This window comes from Cyprinodon variegatus, unplaced genomic scaffold, assembly GCF_000732505.1.
Source record: "Cyprinodon variegatus isolate N-32 unplaced genomic scaffold, C_variegatus-1.0 Scaffold39, whole genome shotgun sequence".
NCBI classification, from domain to species: Eukaryota; Metazoa; Chordata; class Actinopteri; order Cyprinodontiformes; family Cyprinodontidae; genus Cyprinodon; species Cyprinodon variegatus.
In genome coordinates this window covers 1002187-1018644 of record NW_015150492.1, presented here as the reverse complement: position 1 = coordinate 1018644, position 16458 = coordinate 1002187, and the positions used below count along the sequence as shown (strand labels likewise).

The window sequence follows — 16458 nt, the reverse complement described above, 5'->3', positions numbered from 1 at the left end:
CTCAAGATGCTAATGTTGCAAAATGTGACATTAGCTGATATACTAATTGAGGTTTTCTTTTGTTTAGTAACTTCATACATTAGTTTAACATTATATAAGTGCAGCAAGTATAGCATCTTAGAAATGAAAAAAACATTAATATCTTTGATTTTGTTTGATACACACTTACTGAGTTGACATTTTTCATTTTGTAAATTTAAATTTCTCCAAACAACCTGACTATTCACTCTATTAAGTCAGATAGTGAAATCACACCACAACAGTATGAAAGTGCGAAAGGATTTTAAGCTGATCATAAAGAGGTAAAACTTAATGAAATTATTATTATTTTTTGCAACAGTAAATAAAAAACTCCAAAATTACTGAATTATCTTTGTTTTCCTGTTTTTCACCAACAATTTGTGAAGATGGGATCAAAACTCAAAAGATACCCTTTTATAGAAAAAGATTTATTCCTGTAATTTATTGAATTATATGCTCACAGTCAAAAAACACGTGCATATTCACATAGACAAAACTTCTTTACGGATTATTAATTACAGCTATTTGGTAGTGTATTTCAGGATATTAAGTGTTTTCTGTACAGGTACCTGTTTAAATTCTTGGAACAAAAATGCTACAATAGGTTATTCCTTTAAAACTAGGAACAATACTTGCAGAGATAATGCTCTTGCAAAAGTTACTGACTTAAAGAGCAACAGAACACATGGCGTCAACGCCAAGTAAAAACCATCTTACTTTCTTAAATGAAAGAAAAAGACATTTATAATCTTTCTATGCAATCATGTTTAAAATAAAGGACAATGAAACGTTACAATTAAAATGACACACAACCTGCCTCAGACAGTTCACTTGGCTTTTTATAAACATTACAGAAAACAAAAACATTTGGGACAAAAACAGAATCTTTTATGGTTTGTATTAACTAAACAGAAAAATAAAGATAGGATCTGATTTTGGATAAGCGCTGTGGGAAAGCCCTTTGTCACATCTGCGAAAAAATATACTTTTATATAACAAAGTGCTGAAAGGTTTGAGCTACAAAACACATCGGTTTGAATATGACCACAGTCCTACCAGGTGTATTTGCTCACACGTTCAGTATTTAATGCACACTGACCTGATTAAGAACAGGTTAGTGATCAATCTAAAAAAAAATATCCCTCCCTCTAATCTGGTTGACTTCCTCAGAGAGAGATGTTCTGAGTCCAATGCTAGTAGGTCTATAATGTGCTGCTGGTCAACTTTATCAGCTGTTAGGACCAGTAGCTCAAAGCTCAACTGAGAAGGACTCAACCCAGTTTTTGGCTTGTTTTCATTCATGAAAAGTCATTTAAGTTTTGTATTAAAGAAAAACTGTTGCGTAAGCTTCCACTGATGGTGCTCATTGAGCTTCTAGCAACAAAAAAATGCCTTTTCCAAAGGAGCAAAACACAGACTATTATTTTGGATTAATTCGTTGTTTTTTCCTCCAAGGTCCTCAGTCTGGACCCAGGTACTCCACATTCTCTGCAGCTGGTATGTGTCCATTTGCGTGAGTCTTTGGGGTGGGAGTGAAATCCTGTTGGTAGTCTGGATTGTCAATGCTATTCTGAAGCCTGTTGCTCTGATCAACACAGACCATGTTGCTGGAGTCGAAAGGAAGTGTGGTAGAGGGCGGGAGCTCGTTGAGGTATTCAGGTCCATTTGGCCTGTTTTTAAAGTAATTCAGGTACTCTGACTCTGTATCATCTGATGAGATGGTTGGAAGGAGGCTGCGGGGGGGACGTGCATGTTGGTAGACAGGATTCGTCACATTGGAGACTCCGTTGTGGTTCATGTAGTCTGCAGAGAAAAAAAGGTTAAAAGTTTTATAGCACATTTGATTGTTTTTCTTTGAGTTTAGATGGCAGGAAATCAGTGGAAAGAAAACGGCAGTGACATGTAAATGAAGGCCTCTGGTTGAATAAAACCCCAATATAATAATGCTTGTTGTCAGGACACTGCAAAAGTAGCCATGGTCCATGAACATTTCCACATTTTTGTCCTGCTAAAACCACAAGCATTTAAGTATTTCACTTAGTCTGAGTTTTTACAAAACTACACAGATTTGACCCCTTTTTTACTACACTGTAAGGTGGGTGCAAACCTTTTAGACTATACTTCTTCTTTCCAATATCTAAAGATTTGTTCTTCACTGCAAAACAACTGGAGGCCATCTATGAGCAGCAATTTTTAAGCTTCATAACCGATTCTCAGTGAGTGGTTAAGACTTAATCTGCATATAGTTTGATCATTGAAGCCCTGGTTGTGTTTAGGACCACTCCATCAATAGAATTTTATTTAAGATAACAGAGTAAAGCTAGCTGAACAGAAATTCCTTACTATCTTTTTTTTTATTTAAAACGTTTTAACAGATTTTTATCTGTAAACACATTTCATTTAAAGAAAAATCACCCGCTGACACCATTTTATGCAAATGTATAAAATCAAATCCCTTTTGAATAAAAAGTAGTTTTCATTTTTTTAAAGGAATATGAAAATCTTTCAAGATGCTGAGAATACTTCTAAAAGGCAAGAGAAAGATTCCTAGTATGTGTAAGCAAAACTGAATGCACCTTTCATATATAATGCAATTTAGGAAGACTATTTTATATAAAGCAGTGGCTGGTGTTGACAGACTGGCACTGAACCTGCGATTAGAATAGCCCACATGCTGCTACTAATTATAATGGCAGCATGGCGTCTCCTGCAGTACAGCCCGAAGATTTAAAGATCATAACTAACCAGCAATGACTTCATCCTCAGGCCTTTTTAAACACAATATTTCACAATGTACATATCAAAATTGTCATGTGGAATAATACTGTTTGTTCTTCGATTCGATTTTAATGAAGGTAATGCATAAAATATAAAGCTGGATTACTATAAATCTCTTGAAGTACTTTGCAAGGCAGTTTTTTTCTATCTAATTTTGTGGATTTCAGACAGGTCAAAACTAGAAACTTGATAAATATAATTTTTTATTATTATTATTATTTTACAAATTTCTAATAAATATTTGTGTTTGTTATATATAAAGGTTAGTTGTGTTTAATTAACCAGAGAGAAATACTTCCTACTTCCTATTTCTGACATTACAATTTAATAGGAGCATGACACTTTTTTATAAACAGATTAATGAATTAAATAAGAATCATCAATCAGAAGAAAAATCTTTGAAAATAGTAGAATCTTTCTCCACCACTAGATGTCAGTATTTTTACTGAATCACATTGAGGATCATGAAATAAGGGTAAACTGGCTACCAAACTCAAAAACTCATTAAAGACAAATCCGAATTGTACTCATTTATTTCCGGTAAGGAAGAGTTGTATATTAGATGTATATTCTACATTTTGATCATGTTCTTTTTAAATATGAAGTAGTGTATGCAGATTCTATTGTAAATAAAAATAAATTTGCTTCATCTATGAAGATCATGTAGATATTAATTTGCTATGTTTTGTCACTATGTTTGTTTGCACTGTCCCCATCAGGTAAAGATGAAATGAAAATGAAATGGTTCATATTTAAAGGCTGATACTTGCCTGGAGCAGGTTGGAAGGCGTCATCCATAAATTTGTCAGTGGGGTCAGGGATATATCGAAGAACCATGCTTCCGTCTCTGCTCAGCACACCGTTCTAAAAAGAAACATTTTCAACATTGTGACACAATAATGAAAAAAAAAAAAAACAACACATAAAAGTATTGTAAGCACAGGTTTTAAGACATCTTAGCAAGATTTCTGCTCACCATTAAGCCATTTCTGTTGATGCATGTTCCATTGCTGCTGTTGATGCTCTGAAACAAATAACATAGACAAATACTTAATCACATCATGAGGCTATATTTTGTTCCTTTCACTGCTGACCTTAACTTAGTTTGATGTTATCTTTTTATTTCTGTAGTCACATGTGGTTTGCTGTGAGTTATCTTAAAGCTACTCTAGGGAAAGTAAGTTTTAATCAAATGATGACAATGATGTATTTTTCAATGCAGCTGCCATCTTTAAACACAATCAGAGATCAAACCAAATGTCTACCAAGCACATGCCTATTAATGAATGACAGCAATTTTAAATAGGAAAAGGAAATTAAAAACAGTGAAGCAAAACAAAGCTTTCGCCAAGCAGTGAGTGGTAGGAAAAAAAATGCCCCCAGTGCCGTCCAGTCCTATCTGCAAATGTAATCAAGCTTGGAAGCTCGAATGAACTAAAGAGTGGCTGATGACAGTTCCAGGTAGAAGAGCCAGACTTATCCATGGAGAACACAGAAGGTCCTTACAATTAAAATTCCAGCTGGGAGGAAATGTGGGAGTAGGGCAGCTGGAAGACACCGGGTGGGTGAGATCAGGACAGCGCAGCTGTCAGAGGAAGGCTTGCTGCAGCTAATGTGCATCAGTCCAGGTAACACTGGCTATTCTTCCAATTTTACTTTTCCTGTCTCCTGATTTTAGATGATGATGAGTTTTTATTGCTGATCTACAATTAGTGAAAGATCTTCCTTCCCCTTTAGTGCAAAGTTTACTTTGGGTTTGAGCTACCAGATAATAATTATGCAGAAATCCCATTTCCCCCAAGGCAAACTAAAGAAGCGCTTTCTGACCGTCATATATTTAAATTTAACCCTAACATTTGGAGTGGTGTGGTGTAAATGAATCTACTCAAACAAGGCTACCAGCGCAAAGAGAAAACTTCTGTCCAAGAAAATCATAAAGCAAAGTCAACAAATCAGCAGGAATTGCTAATATGGTTATTAGAAGACTGACAGTCTTTTCATCTAATGGATTATATTTCTGATCATCTGGGGCAATTGAAAAACAATGTGTTGAGTGGAATACAGTGAGTCGTATGGGGTGCCAACAGTGAAGTATTCTGAATTAGTCCATGTGTGCTGCTGATTCTCATCCAAGAGAGTGGGCTCACTGAGAGTTCTGTTACTAATAGACTGGAAAACTGTCCTCCTACAGCAACTTCTGAAAATCTAAAAAAAATGTGACGATGGTCAGTGTTATCCAGCAATATGGAGAACAATTCTCCAAACAAAAATAAAGAGTTTTTTTTAATGTGGAACCAAAAATTTGGAACATAAAGGCTGACATAACCCTGTATCTTAAACCCACTGAGAAGCAGTGATCCGTACTCAAAGGAAAACATAATGCTTATCCAGTAAACCTTTTTCCAATTGTTTGATATTACCAACAATAGTTTTGTTTTATGTTTCACTCATAGTGGAGCAAGGGTATAACTTCCCATTTTCTAAAGTTAAAAGATGACAAAAAAGCTAAAATAAGCACAAATGAGCTGATTTAATTTGAAAGTATTAGAATGAATTTCAGTATTATAGCTTGATTTTCTTTTCCAGAGAGTATGTTCTTTAAACAATATAAATGCTCTTTATACAACAGATGAAGGGACATTTAAGGCTTCCTATCAGATTTTTGCCCGAACATACCGTGGAGTGAAGCAGTGGGGTGTAGGAGGTGCTTGGACTGCTGAAGAAGCTGTGCTGCGGTACCAAGTATTCATCTGCATCCACACCATCATCCAAATCCTCTCCACTAATCAGGCTGCGGTAGAACTTGGTGTCTGTTGGACTTGGTAGGTGCATGCGGTCATCACCCTGAGCAAAAAAAAAAAAAATAAATAAATAAAAAAGTTAATTTGTTCGATTACAGCCATGAAGTCCATCATCGGACTGAATGAACATATAAGGGTATAAGTAAGGCACATTGCTACCTGAATGACAAGATAGCGAGATGGATCTCGAGCCATCTTGGTGAACTCAGCTATTAGTTCCCGGAAACGAGGCCGACTGTCTGCGTCAATCATCCAACCTGTGCAGACACATGATGAGCTCATTAGCATTTATCATAGTAACACCTAAGGCATAATGATTAAAAAAAAGAAAAAAAAAAGTGGTACCAAATGGTTTTAAACGGCAAAAAGGGTTAGGGTTATCTTTTACGTTTTGGTTCAATAGATAAAATCTAAAAACCAAAGCATTCACTCTCAGCCTCTTTACTCTGGCGCACTTAAATAAATTGGTTTACCAAACATTAGCTTTAAGTATCCCACGAAGTTCTAAAACTGCCAGACAAGGGGAGCCCTATTCAAAGTTGTAGCCAAGAAGGCAATCTAGGGATTCTTGAAGTTCTTTTCCCTATATTTATGCAATCATGCTTCTTATGTTCTGTCTAATTATATTTTCCTGTTTTACTGAATGAACTTAACTCTTATTTATTTAAATCATTTTATCTATGAATATTGTATGCCACAGCTGTTATAAATTGCTAAACCTGTCTAACTCAGACTCAACAAGTATGATAAAACTCTGATTCCCTGTAGAAAAAGGCTTTTTATCTTATTATTGCTCTTATTGAAATGTTCAGACAAATCCTGGTCCAGCTCCTATTTGAACGGACACTCTAAATGACTTTAAAGCTATGAATGAGCTGATAGGAAATCTAATTTAAAAGTTGGACCTTGTGAGAATCTAGGTGAGGACAAGTGAACCTGATATCCTCCTCATCAGAGACTTTGTTAACAAAACCAGTCACTTGCCTTCAGTGGCTGAAGAGTTTTTTGCTGTTATTGCCCAAAGAAAGCAACACTTAAAAAGCATATTTGTTTTATTTTATGCCACCAGTCTCTCTCTGAAAACAATTTGAATTTCCTGTTCTTAAGATTGAGCTTTTAAGGGACTATTTCATCACTTTGGTGGGCTGTTATCGCCCTCCTTCTGCAAACAGTGAAGCATTATCCTCAATAAAACTCTTATTATCCTAAGATTTTAATAAGATTTTATTAGTTGGAGGTTTTTACTAGGACTGGCTTTCTCCCTCATCAAGTAAACTGGCTGTTTAAGTGATACACAGTCAATAAGCAACCCAACTCAACCAAATCTGGTGTTATAAATGTATATAAATAAAATGCAACATTGGAATCTTTGCAAATGATTGAGTGACTACTGTTCTATAGCAGTGTTTGGTTAGCGTTTAGACCTTCATCTGAAGCTTTGGGAATTTGACTGGAGAAAATTTTATTTCATAAGCGATGTTGACTTGAAACATTTTTACAGTGGTCTGCAAACCATTGATAAACACAATGATAAATTCCAGGTGAAACGAAGGTTCAACTCATGGTTCTCTTCTAGACTTCCTGCTCTGAAGAATGAAAGGGATGCTTGATAGGCAAAAGCCAGAAAATCCTCATCTCAGGTCCACTGGCTGACCTTTAGACAGATCGTTTTACATTTTCAGTCAGAAACTGAAAAGTTAAATATAATTTTTTTTAAACTACTTCTGCTTTGAAAAATCAACCACTTTTTGGGGACTTAATAAAATCTTCCTGTGGAGACAATTTCTTAAAGGACATACATACATTCATTAGAGTTGGCAGTTAAATGGTGTAGGACTGGTGTAAGCTCACTCAAGAAATATAATCTTTAATAGGACTATAATCCCTGACTCATTTAACAAACATTTTATTTTCTTTGGGCACTTGTTTGATTCTGTACAACATCCTTAATAAGTCCGGAAATGATCAGCTTTGTTTCCTTTAACTGCTGTTGGGGTCAGTCTTTTAATATTACTCATTTTAATTTATCTGAAGTTTAAATAGCTTAAAAAACCTGGAAACCACTAAATCCCCAGGCCCTGGTACACTAGACCCCTCTTTTTTCTAGAAGTAGCTGCAGACGTTGTTAGATAACATATATTTATATATAGAACATATATTTTAAATTCATCACTTGCTTCCAGGAACATGGAAGTCAGCACTTGTTCTTCTGCTATTAAAAGTTGGCGATTCCTGTCATTAACAACTACAGGCTAATCTCTAAAGTATGTGTCCAAGCCAAAATCCCGGAAAAGCTCACTCAAGGCTTTTGTTGGTCAGATTTTTTGTGAACTTATCCATCTGGTTTTATAAAGCAATGCGGAACAACAACAACTGCCAGTAAAAAACAATGACTGGATGATGCTTTGTTTAAGGGGTTAACAAAGATGTTTGATTGTGTAGATCAAGATACCCTATGAAATAAACTACCTTTATTTGTTAAAAATTGCAAACCACATATTATTCTTAATTCCAGGTTCAATTGTGCCCTACTTTTTTTTTTTTATTTTTTTATCTATTACTTTAAATTAATCCCAGTAGACTGCATTCAGGTTTCCAGTTGTAATGGTAGGAAACTGAAAAAATAAATACAAAATTCAGAGGAACATGCTTACATTTCACCATGATCATGTAGACGTCTATAGTACAGATTGGTGGCTGAGGCAGGCGCTCTCCTTTCTCCAGAATCCCGGCTATTTCACTGGCTGGAATCCCATCATAAGGTTTGGTCCCGAATGTCATCAGTTCCCAGACTGTTACACCTACAGGACAGATGCGAGAAGCAGTTGGTAATGTCAGGCGCATGAGCTGTCAATCACTTTTGTTTTTGACCTCAATAAAAGAGAAGAAACAAATAATGACCAAATGTTCTCTGGGTAAATATCGCACACAAACTGTAAAAACTGGCTCCGAATGCAGGAGTGGGAGTTGACAGGATGTATCTTTGCTTTGGAGGAACTGAGGGAGGCGAGGGGGGGAAAGGAAGTCCATCACTTTTGGTAGGATCTGCTGATGCTTTTGCCAGATTGAGCAGGAGGCGTGATCAATCCCTCAGGGAAGAAAATGTTGGACATAGGCCTGCTGTAGAGAAGCTGTGCTGTGTTTGGTTTCAGTGTGTATGTAAGTAGTGTGTGGTGTGTGTAGGCATTTCTCAGTATCTTTATAATCCTGAAGTGCAGGAAAGATGAGTGGGATGAGATAACGTTTTCCTTTTGACGTAAAAATCATCCATCTGAACCTGCTGCTGTGTAGGTGTCTTCTAACTGTCTCAGATTCTGGAACGAAAGTTTCCCTTTTTAATGGGTTTTTAAATGTTTCGTAGCTTTTAAAGCTCCAAAAACAACATCCTGTGTTAAGGTTCAAAACAGGAATCCGCTGCCTGCTTTGACTGCTGATAAAACACTTTATTCTTCTGTCCAACTGTCATCGGTACTCTAGTGAAGTACGTAGACCCAGCTGTTTTATTCATTCAAAGTTACATAAGCTTTTTAAGCCCAATCTGGGGCATATCGAGTTTTTCCGGTGGATGTAAAGCGTTAGTCTTACCGTAGCTCCAGACATCACTTTGGTGAGTGTAGGTCCTGTTTAGGATTGATTCAAGAGCCATCCATTTAATTGGCACCTGAGGAAGAGAAACAGGTTAATAGAATAAGCTTATTATGGTAAAACACTTAGAATCTGTTTTCTTAGTTTGATCACCAATTAGCATGCTTCGTGTGTTTCATTAAGAGTGAGACCATAAACAAGCATTAGCCTCCTTTTGCACAATTACTTTTTTGCCTGGCATTTAATCTGTGTGCAAATATGTGAGGCTTTAAGTTGATATTGTTTCAGCAATGTATTTTCATGCATGGTCTTATGTTATCAAAGGTGTTATCAATCTCAGCTACATGCAGTCAGACTGCATGTAGCAGTTCGCTGCTGCCTAAAACATAAATGCAATGCAAATGATCCAGTGATCTACTGTAAGCATGTAAAAAGACTTGATGTTTCACAAATTTCCTCAAAAACCAGTGCCAAGTTAAAGCTTTTATTTTCTATAAACACAGAATGAGAAATTGTATGACATAACGACAACTTATAAATAGTTTTATTGGCTTAAAAACTTTTAGATCCCATGCTGCCAGGTCTTTGACAGCATTTAAAGAACTAATTGCTCAAAGCTATTCATGAGTTTCAGTAAACCTTTCTCTGTCTCACAGACCAAAAATGTCAGGCCAATACTGACCAACGGTTTAAGTTTATTTCCACAACGCCTCTATCAGATAAAAAAAAAAAGTAACATGGATTCTGGGTATGCTTACTAGATACATGGTTTTCCTGCAATAATATATTTTTTGTTTAAGTTTAATCTCCAAACTTTAAGCCTGCAGCGTATAAATGTTTGGAAGTATTTGGTATTCCAAGCATCTTTCCTCCTGATATGAGTTGCCAAGATGTGTAGTGGTGTGGAAAAAGTGTTTGCCCCTTCCTGCTTTCTTATTCTGCAATGTTTTGAATATCAAACAAGTTTAAATATTTATCAAAAACAACACAAGTAAGTACAAAATGGGATAACCTGAGTATTTTACAGCGCTGTGCAAAAATGTTATCCCAATCATCTTTACAGGAATGTTGCACTATAGCCACAAAAATGGCTTTAAAGGTCTAAAAAATATTCTTGTCAGGTCCGTCAAAAATATTTTCTTTTCTTTTTTTTCTTTAGTCTTTAGGCTGGAGTTTCACTTCCACAGAGCCACACAGAAAAGGATTTTATGGGGTTTTAACAAAATTGTATGTATTGGTTTCAGCTTGAAGTCACAACCTAATTTTCAGATTTGTTTTGTGGACAACAGAATTGATTATTCCACTTATCTCAGCAAGTTTTCCAGGTCCTGAAGTAGCAAAGGCAGCCCCGATCATCAAACTACCATCACCATAACTCCTGGTTCTATGTTTTTCTTCTGAAATGTGGTGTTACTTTTACCCCATGTAATGGGAAACACACCTCCCAAAAATCACTAAAAAGCTTTCACATGGTAAAACAGCCAATTGTTGCCTGGTTGCAGGAATGCTGGGACACCAGACATCAACTTGTACTATTTTTCAAAAACAGACTAGACCTGTGAAACTATCAGGGTAGCCTATAGCTGGGCTGGTCTGACTGACTAATGCCATTTGGGATCTAAGGATTTTTGCAAACTGCCTTGAACAAGAAACATCTCAGATGTCAATGGGCCTGATATTTTAGAGATGAAGGAAAATTTGAAAGGTAATTGAAAGTTCCATGCGTTTCATTGCATCTAATATGAAAAGTTTGCCAAACAAAAGGTTGTCGGCAGATGGATCAGGCTCAGCAGGTGAGAAAGTTCCTTGTCTCAAATGCAGCCTTAGAGATCCACACTTTTAATGATGAAAAACCAGAATTAGTATGATCAATTATGAGAGATCATCTGCAAAGGTAAATCCTGTTCATTTTATTCCTAAAAAACAATAGAAAATCCACCAAAACCCAGCTCTGCTCAAAGTCTGTGTTTCACTGATTAATGCTATTATATGTTATGAACACAGTATGTAGATATGTATGCTTGATGATGAAGATATTTTTATTAAAGATAAAAGTTGCACTATGACACACTTTTCACATTTTCTTTGACTAGGCAGCTTTAATGCAGCAAATAAATGTTAAAATGTGTGATTTTGGGACATTTGTTTTGCATGTTTTGCTAAATGACAATTAGCCTCTTATTCTTTCATTTCCAACTTTGACTTCCCTAGCTAGGAATAGTGGATTTGTAATGATGCCACAAGCACTTTAATGCTCCTTAATGCTCCTCTTAGATCTCAGCTATACAGGCCATTTTTAGTTTTTCTTATAATGGAGGCATGAACTTTGACCTTAACTAAGGCAAGTTAGACCTGCCAGTCTTGTTTTGGGGTCTTTTAGTTGAGCAAAGGGCTGTGTAAGTTGTTCTGACCAAACTGGGTTGGGAGAAGAAAATGTTAAATAAGCCAATAAAATAGATGCTTAAAATGGAGAATGAACAAATGAAGTGATAAAACAGAAATAAAATCAGTGATTGTTGCTGTTTTGAGACTACAGGTGATTTAAATGCATGCTTCAGCTAAGAAATTTTGTAATAATTACAACCTCTAGTATATTTCCCAAAAGAAATACAGTAACAACAAAGGAACACAAAACAGGAGAAACAATGCTGTTATATTGCATGAAAACAGGCTCCTCGGTGGGATATGCAAATATAGTGATGGGCTCCCATCAATAGCGCCATCACCAGCATTAAAAAGGAACATCATACTACTCCTTAGATGTAACTGACCTTTCCTCCTTCTGCGTGGTATTCTTTCTCATCTGCGTTAAGGAGTTTGGCCAGCCCAAAGTCGGTGATTTTGACATGACTGGGAGTCTTGACCAGGACATTTCTGGCTGCCAGGTCACGGTGCACTAGATGGCGTTCCTCCAGGTAGTTCATACCCTTTAATCAAAGAAGTGGTTTTGGATTGAGTGTTGCCACCAGAGAAACTCTTCAATAAAAGTTTAACATGTCAGGTGGATTGCCTATCAAGGTGAAACATAATGCTTTATAATATATATTAAAGTAAAAAGAGATGTATTTCTTTTTTTATACCTTTGCTATCTGAACACACCAGTTGAGCAGGTGCTGGGAGCCAATGTTGTCCTTTTTTTCTTTCACGTAGTCCAGCAGGCAGCCATAAGGCATCAGCTGAGTTATTAGCTGCACCGTCGAGGTGAGGCAGATACCCAGCAGACGGCATACATGCGGGTTATCAACACTGGCCATCACGTAAGCTTCCTGAAATGCACATAAGCATATAGAATGTTTCATCGGATTTTTTATCGAAACAAAACTGAAAAAAGAAAAAAAAAAAAACTTGTGTCTTGCAGCCCATTTTGCAGAACCCTTGGTAGAAATGTGCATGTTTATCTAGGCAACTGATAGCTTGAGAAACATCTGCGGGATACAGAGTGTTGCAGGATAAGTCTCTTAGCAGCAGCCATACACAGCCAGCTCGTTTTTATTGCCTGAGAGTGGAAACTTTCAGTCATCATACCAGAAAAGCTGCTTAAAAAATTGCACAGGGCCAAACAAAAAAAAAAAGAAAAGAAAATTAGCTCTGGCCTCTTGCATGAGGACATGAGCAAACAGTACTTAAACCTAAGCTTTACTTAGTAGGTTCCATATCACCACTGTAATAATTGCAGGCCCAATATTTCCTTCATGCTTATTACTGCGTGTCAGTCGTTCAGTAAATACACTCTTTCCGTGGAGCTTTGTAACTCTGACAGCAAGATAAAAAGGGAGGCTTCAAAGATCTTAATCTTTGTTTTTCAATGCCCCGCAGTCAAACTTTTATGCGACTCCACGTACATGACATAATTTATGAATAAAGCAAACCCAGCAGCTCGACCACAAAACACAAGCTTTGAGACGCTGATTTGTCTGTTTGCAAAGATGCATTCAGAAGAGGCTGCAGCTTCAGAGCTGCATTTCTTTAAACAGCACCTCAGCTTTGTAATTACATACTAACGCCCACATGATGTCCTCCAATGAATAAAGCGCACTTCCCAAAACTCCACCAGAGACTTCATGTGCAATGTGACACATTCTTCATGGCAAAGAAAGCAAACCCAAGTTAGTTTAAGAATAGCCTGGATGTACTATAAACTGCAAGAAGAATTCCAGTCAGGTTGACATCCGGAAGAAAACTACATTGTGCAACACATTAAATCCACAGCTGATCTTTATGTCAACGAAATTTAGATTAACTGTTTCATTTTCATTTTAAACCACCTGAACAACACCTGGGTAGTTGTAGTGTACCCATTTGGGTGCCCCGAGCCCAGGGAGTGATGCTCATGGGCGGTGTCAGGCTCTGGCTACACCATTTTTAAAGTATGTCTCCTTATTTTGCAGAATCATTAGCTGAATTGTACAAATAAAACATAGAGAACATACATCCAAGATCTCCTGGTTGGCTTTTGGTGATGTGGCCTCTCTCAGAACCTTGATAGCCACTGGGATCTTCACATCCTCCCCTTCTGGGACCCAAAGACCCTGGAAGGACACAGCTTTCTTTGTGACTTTCTATACTTAAAATCTCAAGATATCACATAAACATAAATTAGTACATAATATACCAAATTATTGCAATGATTTGTATGCACACACTTCTTAAGAGCTCCTATGTTTGTATCCTAAATGCAAATCTCCAAATATGATTATAGAAACAGCTTTGACAGCAACTAAGAAGCCAGTCATGCATGAGGTAGCAAGTCAAAAATGTGCTGTAATTGAAAAATTTAAAACACATGTAGCTCTGTGAAAACTTGGCACAACACAGCTAGTTTCAAAACTGCTCAGCGCTGGAATTTCTACAATTTTTACAATAAGTATTATACAAGCCAAACCTCTAATTACCTTGTAAACTGTACCAAAAGCTCCTGATCCCAGAACCTTAATTTTCCTAAACTCTGGTTCCTTCAGTATCCGCAGCAGGGCTTGGTTTGGTGCTTGCCCACTTGGAGTAAGAGGTTCAACCAGCTGCACAGAGGAAGGAAAACCCATAAGAAAGTAGCTGAATAGAACATTTAAGTGGGTGTCTTGAGCCTTAACTATCTCTCCCCACCTGTCTCTCTTGGAGCAGTCTGCGCATCGTCCTTTTCCTTTTGATGTGGCGCCGACGTAGCAGCACAAAGACAGAGAGGCCTGCGATCAAAACGGCCAGCATCCCACCAACAACCCCGGCTGCAATCATGGACAGGCCTGAAGACCTTAAAGACGTGGAATAAAAATTTTAAGACTCCTCACATACTGCATGAAGACATACAGTATAAGAAGACAGACAAAAAGAACAGAATTATTAATTAATTGAAATAAATAAATAAAGTATTAATAAATTGAAAAATGGCATCTTTAAAGTCAATTACTATAAATGCAATAAAGGCATTTTTTTTACGTTTTAGCTTTATTTTTTGACATTTAATTCTTTAGTCTCAGTAATTTCTGGGATTTAAATAGAATGTAACACAAATGTCATGTTCTTTTACCTACTGCTTGGATAAAGAAACATTTTTATCTTGCCATCTTACAAAGTGAAGAAAGCATTTTTGGGTCACCATGAGATATTATCTACATGCTGACCAATCGTTTGAGAAACATCTCCTGCCCACTGTTAGGCATGTTGGAGCAAGAGTAATATTTTGGGTCAGTTTCTTTTCCAAACACCCCTGGGAGGCGATAGCCCTATGCAATCTTTGTGATACATATTTTAAATAAAATCTAGATTGAGCTACCCTCAGAGAACAAAAAGTGCCTCATCACTGAGCCTTTTTGAAAGTTTAATGATCCTAAACAATAAGCTGAAAACACATAGATAGTCCCCTGTCCTCAACTGAGATCTCAATCCTGACACCTACATCTACTAGAGAAATGAACACAATTAAAGGCTGTAAAGAGAAGTCTGACTTTTTTGTGTGTTCAGTATCTGACTAATGTGCTATAAGAAAAGAAATAAACTAAGTCTTTTGCCCATTTTTAATAAAAAGGGAACATAATTGTTCCCAGTTGTATATTACATAAATATTTTAATGCCTAGTTTTCATTCTTTCTGCTTATATGTTATTTAAGCTCTTTCCTTTGTACAGAACAGCTTTGAATTGATTGCTTTTGCCTTTACAGACACAACTGCATGGTCCTTTTTTTTCTTTACAATTTGTCTTTTACTTTGGAATCATAGCATTGACTAAAAATCACAGCAAATCATAATTTTTGGTCGATCATAAACAAAACAGATCGCATACTTCTCTGCTGCACCTCAACAGCTAGCTCTGAAATCAAACAGTCTGTGCACAGTTACTGTGAAAATCTGTATACAGGTAGGAAGGCTTGTTTCTGGCAAGCAGCAGCTTTTTCCATGAACACCACTGTTGGTTAGCATTCTCATGATGACGCCCTTAAAATGGAGCCAATGTGGGAAAGGGCTGCTCAGTTTCTTAGAAGTTATACTGGGTTTTTTCATGACATGACCAATAGTTGTTGGTCACCCAGCTCTGGTCAGAGTAACAATGGTCTTGAGTTTCCCCACATTTGTACACAATCTGTCTGACTGTGGATTGCTGGAGTCCAAACAGACTCCAGTGATAAATTAGTAACATTTTCCAGGATCGACTACTTCTTTTTTGGTGGTCTTCATAGATCTGCTTTGTTTATGCAATAATGCAAATCAAATTTTTTTAATATAATTTAAACTCTGATAAATAAAACTTGGTGGATAACAAATATTTGTCATTCTATCAGGGTTCCTAAACAACTTTCATGTCAAAGGACTACACTGTCCCAAATTCCAATCCAATTCCCCAGAGTTCTCTATTCGTTAGGTTCATCTAAACAAAAGTATTTTATTTAGATACTGTAGATATTTCCATAGAAACAATTGTTTTAAAGCAGGAAAATTGAAGGAAGGAAGGAAGGAAGGAAGGAAGGAAGGAAGGAAGGAAGGAAGGAAGGAAGGAAGGAAGGAAGGAAGGACAAAAATCAAAAAAAGGTCAGATAAAAGCAGGGGAATAAAAAGTAAATCAAGCAAGTAGATTAAAAAAGAAAAACATTTACCATGGCAAATCAAATGACTACTTTCCTCCCTTACACAAACTGTGAAAAAAATGAATTCTGCTGACGAAAAACACCTGAAACAAATTCTTTCTAAATGGTCTCAAATACCTTTCCCCTTCAGGGTTCTTTCTTTAATGTGTTTATTTTGTTTATGCCAAACTTCTTCAGAACAGTTAGTAACTCAAGCCCAT

The 16458-nt window shown here is 36.6% G+C and overlaps 1 protein-coding gene across 1 annotated transcript in view; it reads right to left on the bottom strand.

Moving 5' to 3' along the window:
- Positions 1–458: 458 nt before the first annotated feature.
- egfr (epidermal growth factor receptor) overlaps positions 459–16458 on the bottom strand; it is a 54214-nt gene continuing 38214 nt past the window's right edge. The window contains exons 17-28 of the mRNA XM_015369922.1: positions 14286–14430; positions 14078–14200; positions 13616–13714; positions 12266–12451; positions 11957–12112; positions 9186–9261; positions 8255–8401; positions 5760–5857; positions 5476–5643; positions 3776–3823; positions 3570–3663; positions 459–1824 (exon numbers count right to left, since the gene is read on the bottom strand). Coding sequence (XP_015225408.1) covers positions 1481–1824; positions 3570–3663; positions 3776–3823; positions 5476–5643; positions 5760–5857; positions 8255–8401; positions 9186–9261; positions 11957–12112; positions 12266–12451; positions 13616–13714; positions 14078–14200; positions 14286–14430 — 1684 coding nt within the window. The 3' untranslated portion in view covers positions 459–1480. The remainder of the gene's footprint in view (positions 1825–3569; positions 3664–3775; positions 3824–5475; positions 5644–5759; positions 5858–8254; positions 8402–9185; positions 9262–11956; positions 12113–12265; positions 12452–13615; positions 13715–14077; positions 14201–14285; positions 14431–16458) is intronic.